At 35.6% G+C, this 23,398-nt stretch overlaps 3 protein-coding genes across 6 annotated transcripts; 2 read left to right on the forward strand and 1 right to left on the reverse strand.

Moving 5' to 3' along the window:
• Positions 1-4,682: 4,682 nt before the first annotated feature.
• On the forward strand, positions 4,683-16,681 carry BAM4 (beta-amylase 4). Of its 3 annotated transcripts, none has more exons than XM_088218737.1 (10): positions 4,683-5,014; positions 5,961-6,089; positions 6,406-6,652; positions 7,050-7,270; positions 7,343-7,420; positions 7,504-7,663; positions 8,861-9,114; positions 15,383-15,452; positions 15,902-15,970; positions 16,466-16,681. In XM_088218737.1, exons 1-10 carry the CDS (start codon positions 4,812-4,814, stop codon positions 16,616-16,618), a joined length of 1,584 nt encoding a protein of 527 aa, XP_088074863.1. In that variant the 5' UTR covers positions 4,683-4,811; the 3' UTR covers positions 16,619-16,681. The 3 variants fall into 3 exon arrangements, with proteins under 3 accessions (XP_088074863.1, XP_088074864.1, XP_088074865.1); XM_088218738.1 differs by lacking the exon at positions 4,683-5,014 and adding an exon at positions 5,056-5,318; XM_088218739.1 differs by lacking the exon at positions 4,683-5,014 and adding an exon at positions 6,216-6,301 and having other exon boundaries at positions 5,955-6,089.
• Positions 16,682-16,826: 145 nt separating this feature from the next.
• On the reverse strand, positions 16,827-18,684 carry LOC110820724 (Pectin lyase-like superfamily protein). Of its 2 annotated transcripts, XM_088218741.1 has the most exons (5): positions 18,441-18,681; positions 18,093-18,323; positions 17,607-17,864; positions 17,386-17,524; positions 16,827-17,149 (listed from the first exon to the last, which is right to left on the reverse strand). In XM_088218741.1, exons 1-5 carry the CDS (start codon positions 18,536-18,538, stop codon positions 16,925-16,927), a joined length of 951 nt encoding a protein of 316 aa, XP_088074867.1. In that variant the 5' UTR covers positions 18,539-18,681; the 3' UTR covers positions 16,827-16,924. The 2 variants fall into 2 exon arrangements, with proteins under 2 accessions (XP_088074867.1, XP_088074866.1); XM_088218740.1 differs by having other exon boundaries at positions 17,607-18,323; positions 18,441-18,684.
• Positions 18,685-20,472: 1,788 nt separating this feature from the next.
• On the forward strand, positions 20,473-21,535 carry TIC20-V (TIC 20-v-like protein). Its single transcript, XM_022050348.2, has one exon. It carries the CDS (start codon positions 20,620-20,622, stop codon positions 21,283-21,285), a length of 666 nt encoding a protein of 221 aa, XP_021906040.1. The 5' UTR covers positions 20,473-20,619; the 3' UTR covers positions 21,286-21,535.
• The last annotated feature ends 1,863 nt before the right edge of the window (positions 21,536-23,398 follow it).

A 23,398-nucleotide genomic window follows, 5' to 3' on the forward strand; every position in this document is an offset into this window, starting at 1 on the left:
CCAATCATGGAGTAAAAGTGGAAACATATCACCGTGGATTTTTTAACATGATTACCTAAGGCACACTCAGGACATGATGTCATCTCGGTAATTGTTGATCGGTTTATTAAGTCTTTCCACTTCTTGGCCATCAAGATGATTGATTTCTTAGATAAGTTGACAAGAATGTATATCCGAGAAGTAGTCAGATTACATGGAGTGTCAGTGACAGTAGTATCCGACAGGGAACCCAGATTCACTTCTCGATTTTGGTATAGCCTTTAATAAGCTATGGGAACGAAATTGTCCTATAGTACTGCATTCCACCCTCAAACCAATGGACAGTCAGAAAGGACAATTCGCACACTTGAGGATATGCTCCGAACTTGTGTTCTTGATTTTGGACGCAATTGGGATGACAATATACCCCTGATAGAGTTCGCCTACAACAACAGCTACCAAACAAGTATTGGCATGGCTCCGTATGAGACGTTATATGGGCGCCCATGCAGATCGTCGATTTATTGGGAGGAAGTGGGTGATAGAAAACTATTCTGCCAAGATCTGATAGATGAGACTACATCCAAAATAGTTAAGATAAAGAAGAACATTTAGACGGCTCAGAATAAGTAGAAGAGTTATGCGGACACCCGGAGGAGAGACTTGGAATTTGAGAAAAATGACCGGGTGTTTCTTAAGGTCACTCATTTCAAGGAATCAGTAGGTTCAGTAAGAAGGAAAAACTGAATCTCCAATTTATTGGACCATTCGAAATCTTAGACAGAATTGGTATTGTCGCCTACAGACTGGTACTGTCTCCAGGACTTTTCAGAGTCCATAATGTGTTTCATGTGTCCATGCTGCGCAAGTATAATCCGAACCCCTCTCACGTCTTGGTCTACGAGTCTCTTTCACTCTAGAAGAATCTGTCATACGAAAAAGTACCGGTCGACATTGTGGACCGAAAGAGCATATTACTCTACAACTAGAAAATTTCTTTTGTTAAGGTCCTATGGCAGAATCACACACCGAAAGAGGTCATATGGGAGCTAGAATCAGACTTCAGAGCCAAATATTCCCAGCTGTTTGATTGAGAGTGAGAGAGATAAATTTGAGGGACCAAAATTCTTTTAAGGGGGGGACAGTTGAAACACCCTAAATTAATTTTTTGTAATTTAGGATTTTATTATAAATATAATTTCTTAATTTTTTAATTTTTTTAATTTTAATTTAGAGTGAAAATAAAATAAAATTGATGAATGATTAAATTGAAAATAATTTTTGGAAAAACGGGTAAAAATTTGGGTTCTAAAAATATTTTTGAAAAAATAATCGAAAACCAGATGTCAAAATACAATTTAGAGAAGTTTAGCCACGTCAGATGCCTGGTCAGCAGGTCCGACAAATCAGAACAAGCCGCGTGGCAGCAGTCGCTAATGCGTGCCACGCGGTAGGCTCTGCGGGCGATCCGAAGGCCCGCGATCGAATGGTCCAGATGCGTTCCCACTCATTCAGACGGCTCAGATGCATTTTCTCCCCAAACGCAATCGGATGGTCAGGTTAGATCGCGATGGATAGTCCAAATTGGATTGCAATGAACGACCCAGATTCACTTCCAATTTAATCGCGATCAGACGGTCCAGATCAAATGCGATGGATAACTCAGATCAAAAGCAAACGAATATAAATAACCCCCATCCACACCAAACCCTAACCCTAGCCGCCAGACCCCTTCGCTAGAGAAGAAGACCATGCCGCCGGGAAGGAGACCACTGCCACCCGTTGCCACACTAGAGCCCTTTCCGACCGCCAAAAAAGGTAAAAAAAATTTTTTTTACTCGGAATTTAATTTTAAACATACACATGGCCAAATCAGAGTAAAAGAACCAACTGATTGGCCGGAAAACGTGGGTAAAGCCCGGCAGCGCTGTCGTGGAGAATTCCCAAAAATGCCTCCGATGAAGCCCTTTTTCGAATCCCGTTCTGCGCGATTTTTTCACCGTTATGATCACCATTTCCTTCTCTACAGGTTGACCGGAATAAAATACCAAATCGCAACGTGAGTTGGATGAGCTACCGCACCAGAGAGCCTCGTCATCAGTAAGTTTCAATTTTTTGTATTTTTTCGGCCAACTATGGCCCCTTAACATGTTTTCTCGTAGGGATTGATGCGAAATCGACCGAAAACAACTGACTCGAGGCGGATCGCTGCTACAGGCGGCGGCGTCGTGCCAAAATTTTGAAATTGGCTAAAGTGGGCGCTGAGATTGATTTTGGGTTTGTTTGGGATATTTGTAGGTACTTATAGCGCATTTTGATTCCCGAAAGAAAATTCAGGAAATTTATGAACCGTCTGTAGGTGCAGTAAATAGCTTAACTTTTTGGGCACCAAATTGAGTAAGAATCTCTCACCCTATTCTTTGTTATAGAATTAAAGTCTAATTAGCAATAAATACAGTATTTTGTACAATTTAGAAAATGTTCATGATTAATTATGGATTGCTAATGGAGCGAGAACCAGAAACTATTCTCTATTGATTTTGTTGATTTTTTTTTATAGTTTAAATGCATGATAGTGCGTTATTTATTTATTTTATAGCATTGAATGCATGTATCGTTGTTTTACGTGTTTACGGTTGAATTGGAAAAATGGAGGTTAAAGATAAATGAAAAACTTGTGTGATTAAGTGACTGGATGAAACACAAGTCTTACTAGACATATTGGAAGATGGTAGACGGACCGGGTACACAGAAAACCCTACCATGAATGTGTCTCATACTGGATGGGGTATGGAGACTTTGTAACTTGGCACTCATACTGGACGAGATATAGGGACGACCCACTTCACCCTCATATCGGACATGGTATTGAAGTTTGATAATTTGGCGCTCATACCGAATGGGGTATGAGGATGGCCCGTAATTGAGAATTTTAAAGGAAAATGTTCACGTGTAGCGGGGACACCCCTATGAACTCTCATAGATATCAGCAGGCTGGTGAAAAAATGGGCAATTGTTGTTTGATGATTTAAATATGAAAATATAATATGTGCTATGTTGCCAATTTTATACGGAATCATGATACGTATAATGTGGTTGTTTTCTCTAGATTGTTTTCTATAAACCTCACTACAGTAAGTAGATGGTAAATGATTTTATTATTGATAAATGAATTTGCTTATTTAGTGCTCCGTTAGTTGTTTTCTGATTTTTTCTACCAACCTTTTTTTATGTGTTGGTGATATAGTGTGATATTCTTACTGGGTTAGTATAACTCATCTCTTATTTAACCATTTCAGATAAAGAAGATCAGGATCCAGATTTTCTTTATTTTCCGTTCATTTCTTTATTTCTTATATTTTTTTCGAAAATGTGAATTCCGTAACACTGTTTGGTACTTTAGGTTATCGTGTAATGAATGTAAACCTTAAACATTTATTTTTCTTCCGCACTTTAATTATCAAGTATTTTCTTTGAATATTTTCGGGGTCGTTACATCATATGTAATTAAGCGTAGCTGTAATTTGTTTAATTTGGTTTAGCTAATTTTAAGCTTTATAATAAAATTTGTACTTTTAAAAAATAATTTTTGTATTTGAATATTTGCACTTATTTAATAGCATCCATTTATTCGTTTTTATATTTTTTTAACTAATAATATCAAATTCGGTACGTTATGAAAATTTTTGTTGAAATTCAATATTTATTTATTCATATTTATATTTCTTTTAAATTAATAATATCAAATTGGGTATGTTATGAACTAATTTTGAACTAGAAATTAATAATATATATAATCATAGAATTATTTTATTCATTTGTTTTAAAATATTCAATAATGTTGAAATTTAGAGCTTCAATCTATTATTTATATTTCTTCCTGTACGACTTTAATTAATAATAATAAGTTGCAATATATGTTGAAAAATATTGTATGAAAATATTTAAAAATAAATAAAATTAACGAATTTACATTAAAGATTCACGAGTGATGAAGAGATGTGACAAATTTCATCATTAATAAGATTGTCAAAGTATGTAGGAAAAAGAGAAGGTCGTCAAGGTCTAAATATTGGTATTAGAGGACGTGATTCATTAATTAATTTTTAACTTATCCGAATAAGATAAATAAAAATATCTCACTGTTAAAATAAAAGTTAAATATGAGTAAAAAGTTATAAACTTAAAACAGACACATAATGAATATAGATTTAATGATTTATTTGTCTCGTACTTGTATTTTTCTGTCTTACTATATATAATTAATAAATTTTTAAAAATTTTACTTAAATTAATTAAATATTATGTAATAAATATTTTTTATAATATTAATTTCTATTTATTATTAAATATTATACTTAATATAATTTTAAATTATATGTTATTTTGAACAATATTTAATATTTTTTTAATTAATATTATCTAAATATTTTATAATTTTTTTAAAATTAAAAAAGTTAAATAGGGTGAGTAATAGGTATAAAGTTTTACTACGATAAAAAATTAAACGTTTAAAGCAAATATAAAATATTAGGGATGAAATTGTAAAAAAAAAATTAAAAATGAAAATGTAATAAAAATTCAAAATTGGAGGACTAATACGGTAATTTTATCAAAATATAAAAAGGGGTAGGAGGTGGAATTTGAAAAAAATCAACAATAATTCCTTAAACATAAAACATGGAAAACAAAAAATGTTTTTGCAAAATTAATTATCATCACAATAATCATACCGTAGAAAAACAGTTTTTGCTGGTTTGTTCGTTCGCCTCTCTCTCTCTCTCTCATTCTGTCTCTGAGAAATTTCTCTGTGCGAGAAGAGGCCGAGGGGAATGGCGGAGAATAGAGGGCTTGCGTGCAAATGCGGGCCCACAAGAGGAAGCTTCTGCCATGGATTCACCAGAGATTCGAGTTTCGATCACAGCGCCAGAAGAACTCGAAATTTCATTCGAAACGTTTCGATGATTCCTCTCTTCAGGAGAGGACGCGTAGTCACTAAATGGCGATTTGTTGCTGGAAACAGCCGCATTTTCAGGTCGCCCCTACGCACTCATTCTATCTTTTTTCTCTCCATCTTTCTCTAGTTCTCTGTTTGGTTGCCGATAAAACATGAAGAAAGACGAGTCGAGAATTTTGGAATTTCCTTCCAGCGTTATTCTGGTTTCAATGATAAATTGAATAACTCAACCAGATTAAGCTGTGTTGCCGTCAGTATGGTAGCTGACGATTGACGAATAGGTTAAGGACCGGAGGAGAAAGTGCAAGCCATTGTTTGGGGTGGCATTTTCAAATAAAATAGCTGATGCATGGAGATTGGATTGATATTAAAACCTTTTGAGGTGATGAGACGTGCATTATTGAAATCTTACCCAAAATCAACCCAATTTTTATTCCTACAAAATTGTGTTCTAGAGACTCAGTTTGGCAATACATTATCTTTCAGTTTGGTGATACAATATCTTTGCCTCCCATCAGAGGATGTTACGGTCATAGTTTCATCACTAGGAAGATTAGTATAAAGGTTATTTTAGTATCTTTGAATTCTATGTTAGAGAACGGGAATCTTTATTTGGATATTCATCTTACAACAATGTCCTCTAGCTTTAACTTGTTTGAATGCTTTGAAAATTGAAGTTTTTTTTAATAAATAAAAAGCTGAAGTTATTTGATGCATGAAGAAGTTTTATTTCAATAATGAAAGAAAAATTATATTAAATTCGAGTCTCTTGTCCCCTATCCCCCTTCCCCTTTCACTTGGGAAGATCAAAACCATGTATTGGTCATGTATGTTGACAGTTTACTAATTGACGAGATAATAAGGCCTTTGGTTACGATTTACATTTTCTTGTGAACATTAGACTGAGAGGTATAGGTTTCATGTTGAATTCATCATGATTTTGATGCTTTTCTTTTACCATCCTGAAAGAAGAGGGGAAAATGAAACTATTTCTTGACAGTTTTTCATGATACATTTATTGCAGCATGGATGCTCGAGAGAGATCGCGATCTACAATATTGGAATCATCAAAACACAAGAGGATCCCTGTATTTGTGATGATGCCTGTCGATACATTTGGCATTGATTCTTCTGGGAGTCCAAGGATCAAGAGGTGAGTTTAATGCTTTAAACTAGAACTATTTGAGCACCTTCGGCTTTCGATGTATTAGGAGAGTTGTATGCGTGCTTGAAGTTAAGATGATCCCATATTGCCTAAGAAATCACGATTTATTTTCAGGCCAATATTTAACTGAATTTCGAACAGGACATATTTCTGATGTACAGCAAGTATTCACTGCAAACATTCATAAATCAAGTAGCCACGTTAAGAGATCTGGTCTTTTTCTTTTCAATGTCCTACAATTTATTTTTCTTTATTGTCTGGTGCTGGCATAGAAAACTTCATATTCTGCTCTTTTCTGTTTCAGAATCAGAGCCTTAACTGTATCCCTTAAAGCGCTCAAGCTTGCAGGTGTTCATGGAATTGCAGTTGAAGTTTGGTGGGGCATTGTGGAGCGTTTTTCCCCTTTTGAGTATAATTGGTCTCTTTATGAAGAGCTTTTCAAATTAATTTCTAATTCGGGGTTGAAACTACATGTTGCTTTGTGTTTCCACTCGAATATGCACTCATCTAGCAGAAAAGAGGGTGTGACTCTTCCATTATGGATTCTAGAGGTTAGTATATCTTTACGTGGTGAAGTTTCTGTTTATGGTGCAAACTGGGTGAAGTGGGGTACACAGTTTGTAGCACTATTTGCCTATTTAACCAGAAGATAGGCTCTGCGCAAACATATTAAATTGGAGGGAATTTAAATTTCGAAATCACTTTTTTGAAGCATCTGTCAGAATGTTATCTCCCATCTGTATAGTGGACCTTACATTTAGGAAACCACCTTTCCAAGTAAAAATTGTGTAGGCTACCCATTCAAATTTACAGATATGATTCTGTTTCCCTTGTACAAGAAATTTGTCACTGGAGAGAACATGAAATGAGAATATAAATGTGGCCTTCATCACATGTTCATTTGTTTTAGAACTGGAATTTAGTAAGTATTTCTTTTTAACCTTTCAGATTGGGGACCTCAATAAAGATATATATTATCGAGACAAGAAGGGATTTTCTAATGATGATTATCTTACACTTGGTGTGGATCAACTTCCTCTGTTTTGTGGTCGGACTGCTCTTCAATGCTATGAAGACTTCATGCTCAGTTTTGTTAACAAATTTGATTCCTTGATTGGAAGTGTGATTGAGGAATTAAGTGTTGGTCTTGGTCCTTCTGGAGAACTTAGGTAATTTTAAGCTATGATAGATCCAGAATTGCTAAGCCATTGCAAAGTTTTCTCATGTAGAAATTTTTGCAGATATCCTTCGCATCCTTTTGGTGATGGGAGGTGGAAGTTCCCCGGAATTGGTGAATTCCAGTGTTATGACAAGTACATGTAGGTTACAAGTAGGTTAAAATCTTTCATCTGATAGTATCCATATCATTGTCCCTAAATTGACAAGAATTTGCTCATTTTAGGATGGAGGACTTGAAGATGGCTGCATGTCAAGAAGGAAAGCCTCAATGGGGAGAAAGGGGGCCACAGAATGCTGGCTGTTACAATAGTCTTCCATCAGGGGTTCCTTTCTTTGAAGAGGGCCATGAAAGCTTTATCTCTGATTATGGTCATTTCTTCCTTGTAAGTGGCGTATGAAAGTATCCGATTCAATAATATGTACCAGAATGTTTTCTTGATCCCAACTCCATTACCTGATGCTTATTTGGTTCTTTATAATTTCTTGATCTCATGTATTTGTCAACAACACTCCTTTTCATTATAACTTTGTATTTGTCTGCAACTTTGCTGAAACTGCAAATTATTTGATAAGAAAATAAGGAAAGTATAGCTAAAGGGGACAATGGTAATAATGTGACAGCCCCACTTAGACAAATCTAGAAAATTACAGTTACCCCTAGAATGACTTTCTTTGCTTGGGAAGTCTCAAGGGGAAGTATTTTGACCATTGATATGTTAAAGAGGCGGGACAACTTTCTTGTTAACCGATGTTACTTAGGCAAGGCTGATGAGGAAACATGTGACTGCATTTAGTATTTTGCCCGGTTATACACAGTTTATGGATGTCGGTTTTCGGGATGATGGGAGTGAGTTGGGTTATAGCGGGTAATGTTAGTAAAGAATTGTGGGCATGGACAGGTTTTTGTAAAAAAGAAAAAACATTTATTTTTTATTCCACTTACCATTTTTTGGGTTGTGTGGAAAAAAAGGAATGTTAGAGTTTTTGAGGGTATTGAAATGGATTTTGTAAATATCTAGGATGGATGGTTAAATAACTTGGTTCCATTTTACATGGTCATGATATATTACATTGGGAAGATTTGGGATGCGCCATCGACCGCCTAATTGATATGTAGTTTCTATGTAATTGGGTGGTACTCCTTTAGTACCTTTGTGAATAATAATACTTTCATCTTTTATCTCAAAAAAAAAAGAAAATTAAGAAAGTTTCAATGTTCTCGAACCAACTGATGGACCAAATAAGTAAGATATTATCCAAGATGAAGAATGTTAAAACATAGAGAAGGCACCCATGTTTGTTGTGATCTGTGAGGCAGGAGCACTGTTGTTGAGCTGATGACATAATTTAAGATTGCTTGAGAAGGTTGAATCAACTAATTTCTGATGATTGAATATTAAACCATAGGAAGGCCAAATTAAGATATATGCATATATATATATATATATATATATGTGTATGGGATTCGGGAAATTCATGCTCTTGAATATATAATATTTTTACCTGTTATCGTGCATGAAAACTAATTCTTAGGATTATATAGAGCATAAAGAGCTCTGAATATCATATTTTTCTTGTAGGAATGGTATAGTGGAAGGCTTATTTGTCATGCAGATGCTATTCTTGCGAAGGCAGCTAGTATTCTAAGGAAATACCAAGAAAACAAGCAAACTTCTGTTGTATTAGTGGCTAAAATTGGTGGAGTTTATTGGTGGTACCAGACAGTGTCACACCCTGCTGAACTTACTGCTGGTTATTATAATACTGCTCTAAGAGACGGATATGATCCTGTTGCTTCAGTTCTATCTCGCCATGGAGCTGCTTTACATATTTCGTAAGAAATTATCCTTAAGTTTGTTGTCTCCACGTTCTTTTGTTTTAGTTTTTTAATCTACTTGTAATACTTTTCCTGAAACTTTCATATGACATGCTTGATAAAATAAAGGTCGCTTGTAACTACCAATTCTACCTGAGGTAGGCGCTAAGGGGGTGTCACCCATGAAAAAAGAGCTCATACTCAACGAGTGAATAAATCAAACAGATCTATCCACCTCATCCAGAATGAGGTCACCCTTAAACCAAATAAACCGGGTCGTAAGCCAATGATACCTGATGGAAAAGAAGGAAGAAAAGGACTTCATCAAAAGTTCTATAATTATGCTCGAACTCTCCTCCTACTTCCAGAGATGCCGAAAATAGCTGGGAAGGAGTCGTTCAAGAATGATCTAAATTCTACAAACTAAGGATCAAACCAGAAGCGGATGAGGTTGCTATTCCCAACCTTGAACCTAGTACAATCGAGGACTCCTCTCTAGTTCCTGCTAATCCACCTCTGAGGGCTGCCTGATAACATCACTACCCATCTTAGAATACCAACCATCCAACTGAAGGTGAAAGTTGGCTCTAATAAACTTCAACCAGAGAGTGCCTGCCTATGGGAAATCTCCATTGCCATTTGGCCAATATGGCTTTGTCAAGGCAGACTTGGGGCCTAATCCCAAGGCCACCCTTGCTCAAAAGATTCTTAACCATGTACCAAGCCATCAAATGATGTTCTCTTTGCTTTTTAGAATCACCCCACAAAATCTGCATTGAACAAATTCAATTCTCTTGGCCAGTTTCACTGGAATAGGAAAAGAAACATAGAACAGAGAGAGACTGGAGAGTGCACTCTTAATTAAAGTAAGTCATTTACCCTTAGAAAGATAAATCCAGTTCAACCCAGTCACCATCTTCTCCATTTTACCCACCATGGAAGAATATAATAATATTTTTACTATTGAATAACTGGGTCCTATATATATACAGCTTTAAGTATAAGAAAGAAAACCCACAAACTAATTACATAGGGGTACTTTATTATTATACCCTCATACATTAATTTACAAATATATCCTCCAGTTGGTCAATAGACATTGTCTATCCCAGTTTAGCAAAAATGGTTGGGAATGCTGGATCATTCAAGTCCTTAGTAAGTACATTTGCGAGTTGAGAGTTGGTAGGCAGTCATGCTGTCCTTGATTATTGGTGATGCTGATTGCTGGCTTCTTGTCACAATAGAGCATTAGTAGACCAGCTCACTTGATCCTTAGGTCTTCCAGAATCACCTTCAACCGTAGCAGCCCACGACTCTTTGGGTCATTGCTGATTTTGCACTAGATCTTGTCACCACATTCTGTTTCTTACTTCTCCATATGACCAAATTTCCTGTAAGGAAGATGCAATAGACTGTTGATAAAGGTTTATTGCCAACTTCGAAACAGTAGGAAGTTGGGGGCAGTGGTTTGCAAAACCTGTGGGTCAACCCGCTGGATAATCCAACACTGAAGATTGATATTCCTATCTTTGAGGGTTTGAATCCTAGGACATGGATTATGCACTGTAATGTTTCATGTGTATAATGTGGCTGAGGAGAATTAGGATTGAACCTGCAACATTGTACTTAGGAGATAGGGCAGAAATCTGGTATCGCGTGTTAGCTAATTCTCATAGGGTGTTGGAATGGTAAGAATTTGTGGATGAATTTTGTAAACGATTTGGAGGGTTAGCAGGTATAGATATTGTAGAAGAATTTAACAAGCTAGTCCAAGAAAGTACAGTGATTAAGTACCAGGAAAAATTTGAAGAAATGAGATCCCTATTGCTTGCTTAAATTTCTAAATTTTCTGAAAGATACTTTATTTCAAGCTTTATTAGTGGACTGAAAGAAGAATTGACGCCAGTAGTTAAAATGCATTGACCTCCTATACTTAATCATGCATTCGAGATAGCACTTTGGCAAGAGCAAGCTGTAGAGGCAATGAATAAGAGCGAAACCACCAAACAATCCCATCCATCTTCATGCAGCCATAAATCCTACTACTCTAACCCTATTACCACTGATAAATTACCAAAGATTCCATCGAACCCAAAAATCCAGACAGGAAAGATGCAGCACCAAGGGAAACTAAAATGAAGAATTCCTGCTATCATTGTGGAGAAAAGTATTTTCCTGGTCATCAGTGCAAACTGAAATCAGTAATAGTAGTAGAGAAATGTGAAGAAGAGGAGGAAGAGGAGGAAGGAGAACAATTGGAAGAACCACCAAAAGATCAGGAAGATACTATAACAGTACCTTAGAAGCTATAGAAGGGTGTTCTTCAGGAAGTACGATAAGGATTAAAGGAGTCCTTAATAAAAAAAATAATTATGATTCTGTTCGATAGCTGTAGTTCACATTCTTTCGTGGACACTTTTATAGCAGAAGAACTAAGTGATCAAGTGGTGTACGGTCGACCTATCACAGTGATGGTGGCAAATGACCATAAGATAACAAGTGGAGGAGAATGTGTGGGAGTACAGTGGAGGATACAGACTTACGAATTTTGTTAGAATTTCAGAATTATTCCAGTAGGGGGATATGATATGATTCTTACAGTAGATTGGATGAAGTTATATAATCCCATATTTTTTTTATTTTGCGGAAACAAAAATCAGTTTTAAAATGGGAAACAAACAAATAACTCTATAAGGAATTAAAGTATCTGATAAATTAACCAAAATATCAGAAGATAAGTTGAATAAGATGGTGAGGAATAGGAACAAGCAAAGCAGGGGAACAATGTGCTGTCTACGGGCGATGGAGGCAGAATTGCCCAAAGATCAAGATTGGGTTCAGGAAGGTAGCCTGAACATGGAACAACTGCTATAAACTCCTCTTTGAAGAACCCACTGGACTTCCTCCTTCAAGAGGCCTGGATAATGCAAGCTCGTATGTTAATGTAAGACCCTACCGATATCTACACTTCTAGAAGAAAGAAATTGAGCAACAAGTTAAAAAGATGCTGGATAAATCAATCATTCAACCAAGCCCTCTCTCTTTGCCTCTCCTGTACTTTTAGTCAAAATGAAGGATGAAATTTGGAAATTTTATGTGGACTAAGGGAGCTCAATAAGATAACAACTAAAGACAAATTTCCGATACTAATGATTGATGATTTTACTGGATGAATTACATAGGGTAGTGGTATTTTAAAGTTGACTTTAGAGTAGGGTACCACCAGATAAAGGTAAAAGAAAAAGATGTTCACAAGAAGACTTTCCGAATTCATCATGGGTACTATGAATTGAAACTGATGTCATTTGAATTGATTAATGCACCAACAACTTTCCAATCTATGATGCATCAGCCACACAATCCAATCACGCGGCAGATAGTTAGAGGGCAGAGATCTATGATGAATTCGTCATGGGTACTATGAATTGATTAAAGTGATGTCTCAGTAGATGAAGTCTTTTCTTCAGATAGCCACCTAGTCTTGCGATAGAGATTTACAGAGCAGAACAGAAGGCGGCGACAACCACACAATTTAATCTGGTTACGCTGACAGCTGGCCAGAATCACGCACTACAAACACAGAGCTGGGAAACACAGGAATTATTTACGTTACATCAAGATGGACTTCCCCACCTATAACGGGACAAAAGATCATTTGATATGCCTCCATCTATGCAAGTAATTCTTTACTAATCAACAGACCGCCGCTTCTGACAAGTTTAGTGTAGTAGCTTTTCACATGTTAAGAGAAACCCAATTTTTGTATTATAAGATATAACAGGAAGAGCCAGACACGATATGGTAAACATTTGTAGAGTATTACACTTTACGGTTTGGACCGCCCTGCAAAGCAATCCATTAGACGAATTGGTCAAACTTAAGCAAACGGTTTCGGTTGAGGAGTATCAATGACAATTTTAAAGATTATTGGCCCGAGCCGGTGCGGTACACCATGATCAGCAAGTCAATTTGTTCGCAGCATGACTGATTGATTTTCTCCATTTAGAGATCAAGGTGCAATCGCTCACCACTCTCATGCACGCAATGAGCATGGATAGAGTTTTTGAAAGGAAACAACAGTTGTGAGATATGAGCGAACACAATTATAGTGACCTTTCTCAGTCTGTGATCAAGGCTAACAATTAAGTTTAAAAAATACCGGTTCCACAGAGTAGCAACGTTACGACACAATTTGCTAATGTTTCATCTCCATTTATGAAGAACCTAATAAGGGCAGAGATGATAGAAAATAGATTGAAAGGGTTGTGTTATAAAGGTGATGAGCTGTTTGTACTAGGTCACTAATGTAAATGGTTGTTCTAGTTTGAGTAACAAGAAAAGACCGACAAGGCATTTATATCCATATTTCAAGCTTGAGGGCGAACTTGAAAACCAGAGGGCGAGTATGAGGCCTAAATAGGAGTTTAAAGTTTAATTAAATATGAAATCATAATTAGTATTGGATTTCTAAATAATAGAATTTTATAGTTCAATTAAATATAAAATCTTAATTAGTATTGAATTCGTAAATAATAAATGATTTTTCATTAATATTGGATTGCTAAATAGTAAACATAGAATTTTAATTAGTATTAGATTTTTAAATAATATATGATTTTTTATTAATATTAGATTCCTAAATAGTATAAATTTTTTTAATATTTTAGTAAAGTATTCTTAATTAGATTTAAATTATTAATTAAAGTAAGATTTATAAATAAAAATTTTAATCTTTATATAAAAGAGTATGTTTACTATTAATAAAGATAAACCAGAATAATATCTCAAATTGTAAGATTGGAGATCTTTCTAACGAGATCCAAGATAGAGCTCTTTTTGATGAATTATAATTTATTTTCATATAATATATCACATTTGCAATAAGAATAAGGGTGTTAACTCTTTGCTAGAAGATGACTTTGTTATTAATCGTTTGATAACTCGATCCTTAATCAGGGAACATAACAATATTTTCTCTTTCTTTGTCTTTCTCACTAGTTCCTACTTCTTGATGATTTATATCTAAGGCTCCTGACACATATACACTTTCCAACGCACACAATGAATCCCAAATAGGCTTTTTCTTTACTTGGTACCTAGAAGGAGGCCAAGGTACTTCATGGTGAAAGAATTGTTTCTACAACCAAAAAATTGAGCAATCTCAATGTCGTTGATCCCTCGGCTCACCCAAACAATCTCAGGTCTTCTCCAATTAATTTTGTTAGTGGACACAGACCTGGAAGCGGATGATATTGTATTTTAAGTTGACGAGGGTATCTCTCCTTGCTTCAAGGAAAAGAATGTCATCTACAAGCGTCAAATGGATGATTTCCATCTTGTTCAAAAAAAAAAGTTAACCCCAATCCTCTCACTAAGCCTGTGAATTATATTTGCGTCTCTGGCTCTTAGGATTAAACATTTAAAAGCTTCCATGACTAGGATAAGAAAGAAAGAGAGGGAACTCCATACATTAAATCCCTAAAAAGCTTGAAAAAATCCTAGCTCACCATTGATAAGGACAGCAAAAGATGGGGAGGAAAGACAGTGCTCAATTGGTTTACACTGTATGTGGCCAAAACCCATCCTTTTAAGGAGATAGAGGAGGAAGGACCATCAATGACGGTTAAAGCTTTCTCAATAGTCAGTTTACATAAAACATCATGCTCACCATTCTACAAGAAAGAGTTAACCATTTCATTAGCGATCAAGAAGGCATCAAGAGTTTGTCTCCCCCAACCCTACAAAAGCATGTTGCACCTCTGCTAAGCCTTTTAGCAAGCACTTTTTGATAAGCGTGTAGATATATTCCACAAGGCTGATGAACATGAACTATTTCAGTCTAGTTGCCCTGCAGTTGTGAGGATCAAGAAAATATAGTAGTATTGCTGGATTTAACAAAACGGCCAGATTCATTGAGTCCTGAAAAAAGTTGAAGGACATACTCTTCCATTGTGTCTCAGTGCCCAAGAATACAAAACTCCCTCAAATTGTGAAAAGTTATCCGGACCAGGGGCTTTCTCCTCATTGCAGGACTGGAAGCCTTGACAACTTCCATTTCAGAAAATGGCTGTTGAATCCTGCTTAACTTTCCTCCAGCCCCAGACGAGGCAAGTCTAACCCCATCCAAACAAGGATGCCAACTTTTAGTTTCCTTGTAAAGCCCATAATATAAAGCCAAAAACTAAATTTCTTTATGTTAAAATTGTTATAAGCCCTCTCCACTGTCTTGCTCTGGAGAAGCCTGACAATTTTGCTTTTTCCTTTTTCTGCTTTTTTTTATTAATAGCTGCTTGGAGATGATGGACAATGAAACACCAACAACCTATTTTTGCAGCCCTGAAGGATTGCTTGAACAGGTATTGATTGTCCTGAGATTGACAAAGCTGCTTTTCCTCTTTGGTGCTGTAATTTTTTTTTAATTTAATGAATTTACTGCATTTCTACTTCATATTTAGAAGAGACAATTTGGATGGAGTTAACATAAAAATGTCTTCCTTCATGCCTTCTCTTTCTCTTTGTATCCATTCTGAAATTTGTGATCATTATTCTAAATTTCTGCACACCCAATTTCTTGGGATGTAAAGTACTGCTTATGGATCAAGTTTGCTGTTTTGACTATCACTACTTACTACACTTCAGGAAACTTAAAACTTATGTGTCCGGAATGCAAATACTATGATTACATATTTTCGAGGAAACTTCAATCACGATTGTTTTAGAAATGTGTCATGCAACCATAAAGTTACTTCTGTTGTAGCTTTCCCATATGGTTGTTATTTTCATGATTTCTTCCGTTTTATGGCAGATACGAGCTGTTTCAAAGAAAAGGATCATAGACTTGATTGGAAGGAATGCAAACGAACGAGTAGATAAGGTAAACACTGTTTCATTGTTGACGTGTTCCAACTACTGTAATTATTGGTTAAAGGTAAATAAATTTGGTTTGTCTGTACATTACCACTAAGGCACTTATGGTGCCTAGATGAGGTGAACACTGTTCCATTCTTGACATGTTCCAATTACTGTAATTATTAGTTAAAGGTAAATAAATCTGGTTTGTCTGTACATTACCACCAAGGCACTTCTGTTGCCTAGACGAGGTAAACACTGTTCCATTCTTGACATGTTCCAACTACTGTAATTGTTAGTTAAAGGTAAATAAATTTGGTTTCTCTGTACATAACCACTAAGATACTTCTGGGGCCTAGTCATGTTCTCCAACCACAGTGCACGTATCCTTATTGCTTAGGCTTTTTAAAAGTAGCCTGAGGAGACGGTTATCAATTACAGTATTTGATCTTGATCAATATTTCCTCTTTTTTTAGTTCAAACTTTATGTCTTTAACGTGCAGTTTTTTCTTTCATGCAGACTGGATTATGGCAAATACATGCAAACTGTTATCACCCTCATGCAGAAACTGTAAGATCATTTACTTATTTCAGGATGAATGACAAGATTTTTAGGGTTGAAAACTGGAATAACTTTGTCCCATTTGTTAGAAAGATGAGTGCCAATTTGTAAAGTACCATTGGACACAATCTGATCATTAATTGTTTCTTAATGATTAAGTGCAGTACCTCACCATCCACATTGTAGATGTATATTGCATGTTTGCATATACACATTTTTCCTGATAGGGCAGTTGGGAAAGCTTTGTTACTTCTTACCGTCTCTAAGTACAAGGCCTTTAATCTTTGTTGACTACAAATTGAGACCTGAAAATTGATACTTGTCTTGAAATGTAAAAAAAAATTTATTTAAGTAGGTTCTGGAAAAAGGGGGACAGAAAAGGAGGTAATGGAAGAAGAAATGTTTATTGGCTGAATTTTAGCACTGGTGGCCTATATAGCAAGAAAGAACACCTGCAGAAAGGGGGTTTGATGTTAGAAGTGAAGCTGGCCGTGCTACCATGCTTGATGCTTTTATGTAGCTTGCAGGATCTTCCTGTCCAGAAGGTGTAAAGAAAGCACCATTGAGCATTAGATCTCCATCTGATCTCCAATTCCATTTCTGCCAGTCATCGTAGCCTAATAAGCTGTCTCGTTTAGTCACCTGGGCAATAAATAAAGTTTTAGAGAACACAGGGAAACTTTCACTGAGTTCATTCAAAATGAAACTATTTTCTCATCAGATCTAACTTGGTGGATGGCCTTTCAAATTTCATGGAGTTTTACTTTTCTTGGGCATTTTTGGCATATGACAAAGGCAAAACCAAGCCAAAGGTGTTTTTCGTAGATAAATTCTTCTATTGGCCAATTTATGGTAATTCTCAGAGAAGCTAAACTTGCCTCCTTTGTGAAATTGTCGTCTGCTGCTGTGAATACATTTCCTTGGCTATTTATTGTTGGATTTGCACTTCCACCAATTGCATACTTCTCCCACCCAGAGTAAACATTATTAACTATGTGAAAATAGCCATGTCTGCACCTGCAACACATTCAGGAAAATATGAACTTATAGTTCTGTTATCTATGTTTGGATGCATGTGGTGCTATTTAGGCTTAATTACCTTGGCATTCTTTGAACCAGACCTTCTCCAAAGTAATTGAAGGCAATTGTTACTTGCATGCCCTTATCAGCAAAGAACTCATCACTGTGACCCAAAAGCATGGCCTCATTATGATGCTCCATAATGTTGTTTGAGATTGTTATGGCTGTGGAGCCATATACAGCATCTATGAGTCCATCATAGCAGCTGGAGAGTGTACAATGATCAATCCACACATCTCTGGATGCAAATATCGATATCCCATCTCCATCGGTGGAACTGCCATCTAGAAAATTTTCTGTTGGTAAGCAGTTCTTTATATGGATGTTATGTACGATGACATTACTAGCATTATGAATAGTTATGCATGGTCCATCCGATATTTGGATCCTGTATCCTCTTCCATCAATGGTCTTGTATGAGTTCACTACTAGCTCATCTTGTAAGTTGATGACCATGTCATGATCAAAGATGATCCACAATGGTTCTACTTGGATGACGGCATACCTGAGAGTACCCAAAGCCGGGTTTGCAGGGTCATCATCTGTAGAATCTGTGACCACATAGAGTTCACCATCTCGGCCGCCAATGGCATTGCGACCAAACCCAACTGCACAATCGGCTAGCATTTTCCGATTGGTTTCCCATTGGGGGTCGCACCTCCAACAGGCATCAATGTGGTTACTAGTAAAACAGGGGGCGGTCATGTTGTCTGCCTCCAACTGCCTTCTTGAGTTCCTGATTGCACAATACACGCACACACAATCTCTCAAAACACGTAACACTAAGAAGAGTTCATATTTAATTTGCATTGGTTAACTAGTCAGTGAAAGGTGTGAATTAGATACTACTAACCATCTGGTTGCATCTGATATCTGCATCAGAGAACGAGCAGAGAATGCAAAGCTAGCAGGTAATAAGATTGCTAAGAAGATGATGCAGGACCATGACATCTTAGTAAAAGATACTTAGGATTTAGTTAGTGGCTAGGTTATATAAATTTGGACATTGAGCATCCTGAGGAAATTCCTTTGATACATATACAGGAGTTTGAGTAGTGAAGTAACCCTACAAAGTCACTGACACAAAGGAACACAAGAGTTAATGGGTATGAAAAAATGGATGGAAGTAGCAATTTAATTTGCTTATAGGACTCTTTTGGGGGTAGCTGAAATAGTTAACTATTTCATTTTTTTTTTTTTTATGTGGAGGTTATGGATTTAAACTGGAGCGAGGTAGTAATTTATGCTGTTATAGGCACTAAAGAAAATTGTTCCTGTCTGTATTTTAGTGTGCTTACAGTAACCATCAAGTCGGTATTGAAAGAACAATTTAGGTAAGGGATTACTGTGTTGGGCAACACTGTATTTGAAATGCCCTTGACAAAATTTTAAAGCTTGTCTTTGGATTTAAGTCAAATAATTTTTTAAAAATACCCTCTTAATTTAATTATGTGAAAGTGAAATTTTATTATCTCATATTAAAATGAGGTTTTATTTTGATTCAGTTTCTGCTTAAATCTTAGTCAATTCTAATCTTAATTTTCATAATGTATCGTGGTCGTACATAGTTAGAATATAACTTATTGTGTTTGAATAACTATCATCATATATTGAATTCTTTTGCGATGATGTTTGAACTTTGACCTTAAAGAATGAATCGGATTAGTTCAAATTTCTTATATTTCTCGTTTAGTTTCTACTTTTTTGTTTGCCATGAAAAAAAACTAGTTATAATTTATACATCGGATATATAGTTAAATTAAGTTCATTCAAATATTTATCTTGATGACCCTGAATTTGTATTTCTATGTGTAAACTAAGAAGTTACGAAAATATTTAACTTAGATCGGACATAGGATTAGAATATTAATTATTACTATATTTACAGTCTTATTTCATGAAATTAGAATTCTAACTAGAACTTAAAAATTCTAAATTGGAATTCACAAAATTAAAGTGCAAGTTATGTTTTAACCATGCATGTTAATGACAACATAGATATCTACTAAAAATTCAGTAGAAATCAACACTCATAGTCGAAATCGTAAATGAATTTTTCGGAAAAGTAACAATAAGATAGACTAAAGATGTTATGGAGATGGGAAAGAGTCTAGGTTTTGTAGGAGGGTGGGGTGATTCTTCATTTGTAACTGCTGGCAATAATAATGATGGTGAGTAAATAGACTGAAAAGTTAGCTAGTGAGAGGACTGTGGTCTCCTCTACTTGTACATTGAATTTCACTTCTGTTTAGGGTTCATATTCTGGTGGGTCTGTACGTCGAGCTCTTAACAAAATAGCTTGGTATAGATTTGCTTATTTAAGATGGGAAGAAACTGGTATGCCATTTGTGTTCTGTCGGGGAGGAAGAAGAAGACACGGCTTTCATTACCACCAAAAGTATAAAGAAATTCAGCTTGATACATGGAATTGGTTCCACAGTTCCCCAAGGCTAAATAAAAAATAAATTTATTTTAAGTATAGTTTAAATTTTAATTTTATAAATAAAACTATAGTGCAAATGAGATAAATACTTAAATAAATAATAATAATTCTAAATTAATTATCCATTTAATTCAAATTAGATAATTTTTTAATCATTTTTTGACAAATGAAAAAATAAAATTCTATCCTTGTGATATTAAACATATGAGTGAAACATAATTGATTATATATATATATATAATAATTAACATATAAAAATTGATTATATATATATTATTCCATTTTATATTTTTTTGGGTAATGGGCCTCAAGGATTTTTAAGAGAAGTTTTGCATAAATGGCTAACTCTTCAACTTGAGCCTTTAGATTTCAGTTCGGCCCAACAAGCGACGTCGTTTTTACTGTATTTTTCTTGTAGGAAAAAGAAAAAAGAAAAAAGAAAGAAAAAATCTTGCAACGGGATATTCTTGCCTTGCCCATGTCAGTGACAATCAGTTGGTAACCTCCAATCCTCCATCATTCTTCTTTTTCTGTAGATTTTTTCCTCTGCAGAGTTGAGAAGCTTTCTTATCTCTGAGTACAGCGAACAATGACGATGTCGAATCTTTTATCTCCAACATCTCCGCTCACCTTCTCTTCCAACAAAGCTATTTACTGTGCTCCTTTACTCTTCTCCTTCAGACCCCCTGTGCTTCGCTCCCTAACTAGCTTAACAAAGAAAACTAGAAGCCAAAAATTGAAATTCAATAGAAGAAGTAGACCTGTGACTGCGCAATCTAATGGCAGCAACTCAGCTGACCCGCCAGACCGGATAATCTCCGCCGTCTGTTACTTCTACCCTTTCTTCGACGGTATACAGTACGGCAAGTATGTAATTACCCAGTTTGCTCCAATTCAAACGCTTATACAGCCACTTGTACCGGCTATAAGGGTCTTTAAGAGCTTTCCCTTTAATGGGTTCTTAGTGTTTTTGACTCTTTATTTCGTTGTTGTGAGGAACACGAATTTCAGTAGGTACGTTAGGTTCAATACAATGCAGGCTATCGTGCTTGATGTGCTACTGATTTTCCCTGATCTTCTGGAGAGGAGTTTTAATCCGAGAGGTGGATTAGGATTGGATTTGGTGATGAGCTTGGATAGTACAGTGTTTTTGTTCTTGTTGGTGTGCTTGATTTATGGGTCGTCTTCTTGCTTGTTGGGTCAGGTTCCCAGGTTGCCAATTGTTGCTGAAGCTGCTGATAGGCAAGTTCTTTGATCACCCATTTGACCATTTGTTGTTTATTGGTTCTGTGATTTTGTAATTGTTGGTAATTGATTTTGAAGTTTCACTCTTTATATAATTCAAATGCTTAAAATTTACTTGGCCAAAAAGAAAGAAAACTTAAGAAATGGGCCTTCTCTTTTCCTTGGTAGTGAGTTTTCTATTTGGCTTACACATGGTTGAGGCATTGTATATTCCTACTGGACAGATTCTTTATCATCTTAGTAGAGATTAAACTTTAGTATTTGATCTCCTTTCGGGTGAAACATAGAGAGGGATTAACGGAGGAGAAATGTTGAATGAGGAATATTTTTCAGTTGCAGTTTTGAACAACTACCCATAGCCCCCATATAGCTTCATGAATGCATTTTTTATATATCATCAGTTGATGTTACTGGTTGGTTTCCTCTTGTTATTTAGAGAGATTTTAATTTGTGAAATGCTACTCAGGCTAGAAACTGATATGTTAAGTATAGTTAAGAGTTAGTGATTAACAAAACTTTTTTTCAGAGGTCATTTTAACCTCAGAAATTTGAGGACCTATTTGTTTGGAGGTTTCTGTCTGGTTCACGAATCGAAGAATGTTAATAAGCTCAAAAGCTCACAAATTTAATTGCGATAACTAGCTTTTTAGTCATTTAGATTATAATATCTAAAGAATAACTATTTCCGAAATCATAGCCTAGTGATTAGATACTAGTGTGTATATAGCTCACGTTTTAAGTTAGATTCTTAAATAATATCACCCTTAGGAATTTTGAAAATGGATAGAAGTTATTTTTAATAGACGCATACCATTTGTTTGTTTGTTGCAACATAATTAGAAAATGGAATGACCAAAGAACCATGAGTGTGCCATTCTTGTCCTCTCTGTACTATATAACTTATCATCTTCATCTCTTTATTGTCTTTCTTCGTTTATGCAAATTAACAAAACCATATCATGGGAAAAAGAATTGCATGTGATGATGTGAAATCTTAACTAAATATTTGTTGAATTCCCTCTGAAATTTGCAAGTCCATGGTTTCAGAGCTTGTGTTCTTTCTTGTGGAGACAAGAGTAGTAAATAGGTTTTTCATATGTTATAAGGATGCTATTTTCAACTCCTTGAATATTACGCTTGGTTTAAGGTCACATAAAGAATCTGTTTTCATTTGGCTTGTAGCGGAGTTATATATTTGACTCATGTATATAGCATGTGCAGGGTGTGAATTCCAAAGTTTTTGTCAACTATCCTTTAGAGTTTCGTCTCATATGGGCAGTTTGAATTATTGAAAAACCAAATTTAGTGATTTGGTCTGAGTATAGGGTATAAACCAAACCAAACTTATCTATTTACACCCCCTACCTTAATGCCCACATGTAATCATCCATGAGCTCAAGAGAAAAGGTGTAAAGATCAAATGGGTGGCTCTAAGTGTTTGAAATTGAGTAGGTGGAATTTTTTTTCAGGGTAAACTAGGGTCAAGTATTGTTATCACAATGGTATGCTTATCCGAGGAAACTGGATTGTACTTGATTAAGTACTATACATTGCATATTAGCATAGGATCTGATGATTGTAGAAAGACATATTAGGAAACAGTATTGACAAAAACTATGAAACAGCATGGAAACAAAACATATGGTAGGCATGAATGAGGCTAAAACTCTAGTCCGCAAGCATGTCTTTGTGATGAACTCGGATCAGCTGCAATGGACATAGTTTATGACAACCTGTTATAATGATGAATCCTTTTAGGACATTTCTACCGTGAATATTATGATTGTAACGGTTCCAAAAATTTAGAAAACATCTGGATGTCATGGTTGCGATGGTGGAAAAGCTGAAAATTAAACTTAAAAAACAATGCTCAAAATTATTAGGGAGGAAGAATTTATGTTTGAAGAAATAGACAAGGGAAAGAACTTGTTGAGCTGAGAGAAGAAGATAGATTGGCACAGGCAAATCTCTTAACATACAACTAGAATATCCTTTTGTGGTGTGGCTAATGGAAATGTCATTTTTTGAAATGGATGTATATTATATTATACGTACAATTATATGAAGGATACAAGCTTCTGGCTTCATTTGATACCTGATTATTGGAGTGGGTAGAAAAATTT

The sequence above is a fragment of the Carica papaya genome, chromosome 4, assembly GCF_054855325.1.
Source record: "Carica papaya isolate Zhongbai chromosome 4, ASM5485532v1, whole genome shotgun sequence".
Classification (NCBI taxonomy): Eukaryota; Viridiplantae; Streptophyta; class Magnoliopsida; order Brassicales; family Caricaceae; genus Carica; species Carica papaya.

Coding starts and splice junctions, on each gene's coding strand:
- BAM4 (XM_088218737.1), top strand. CDS start 4,812: ATGGCGGAGAATAGAGGGCTTGCGTGCAAATGCGGGCCCACAAGAGGA. Junction 7,421..7,503: donor CAGTGTTATGACAAGTACAT/GTAGGTTACAAG, acceptor TGCTCATTTTAG/GATGGAGGACTTGAAGATGG. Junction 15,453..15,901: donor CTGAAGGATTGCTTGAACAG/GTATTGATTGTC, acceptor GTTTTATGGCAG/ATACGAGCTGTTTCAAAGAA.
- LOC110820724 (XM_088218740.1), bottom strand. CDS start 18,538: ATGTCATGGTCCTGCATCATCTTCTTAGCAATCTTATTACCTGCTAGC. Junction 18,324..18,440: donor ATATCAGATGCAACCAGATG/GTTAGTAGTATC, acceptor TTGTGCAATCAG/GAACTCAAGAAGGCAGTTGG. Junction 17,150..17,385: donor ACGACAATTTCACAAAGGAG/GCAAGTTTAGCT, acceptor TTTATTGCCCAG/GTGACTAAACGAGACAGCTT.
- TIC20-V (XM_022050348.2), top strand. CDS start 20,620: ATGACGATGTCGAATCTTTTATCTCCAACATCTCCGCTCACCTTCTCT.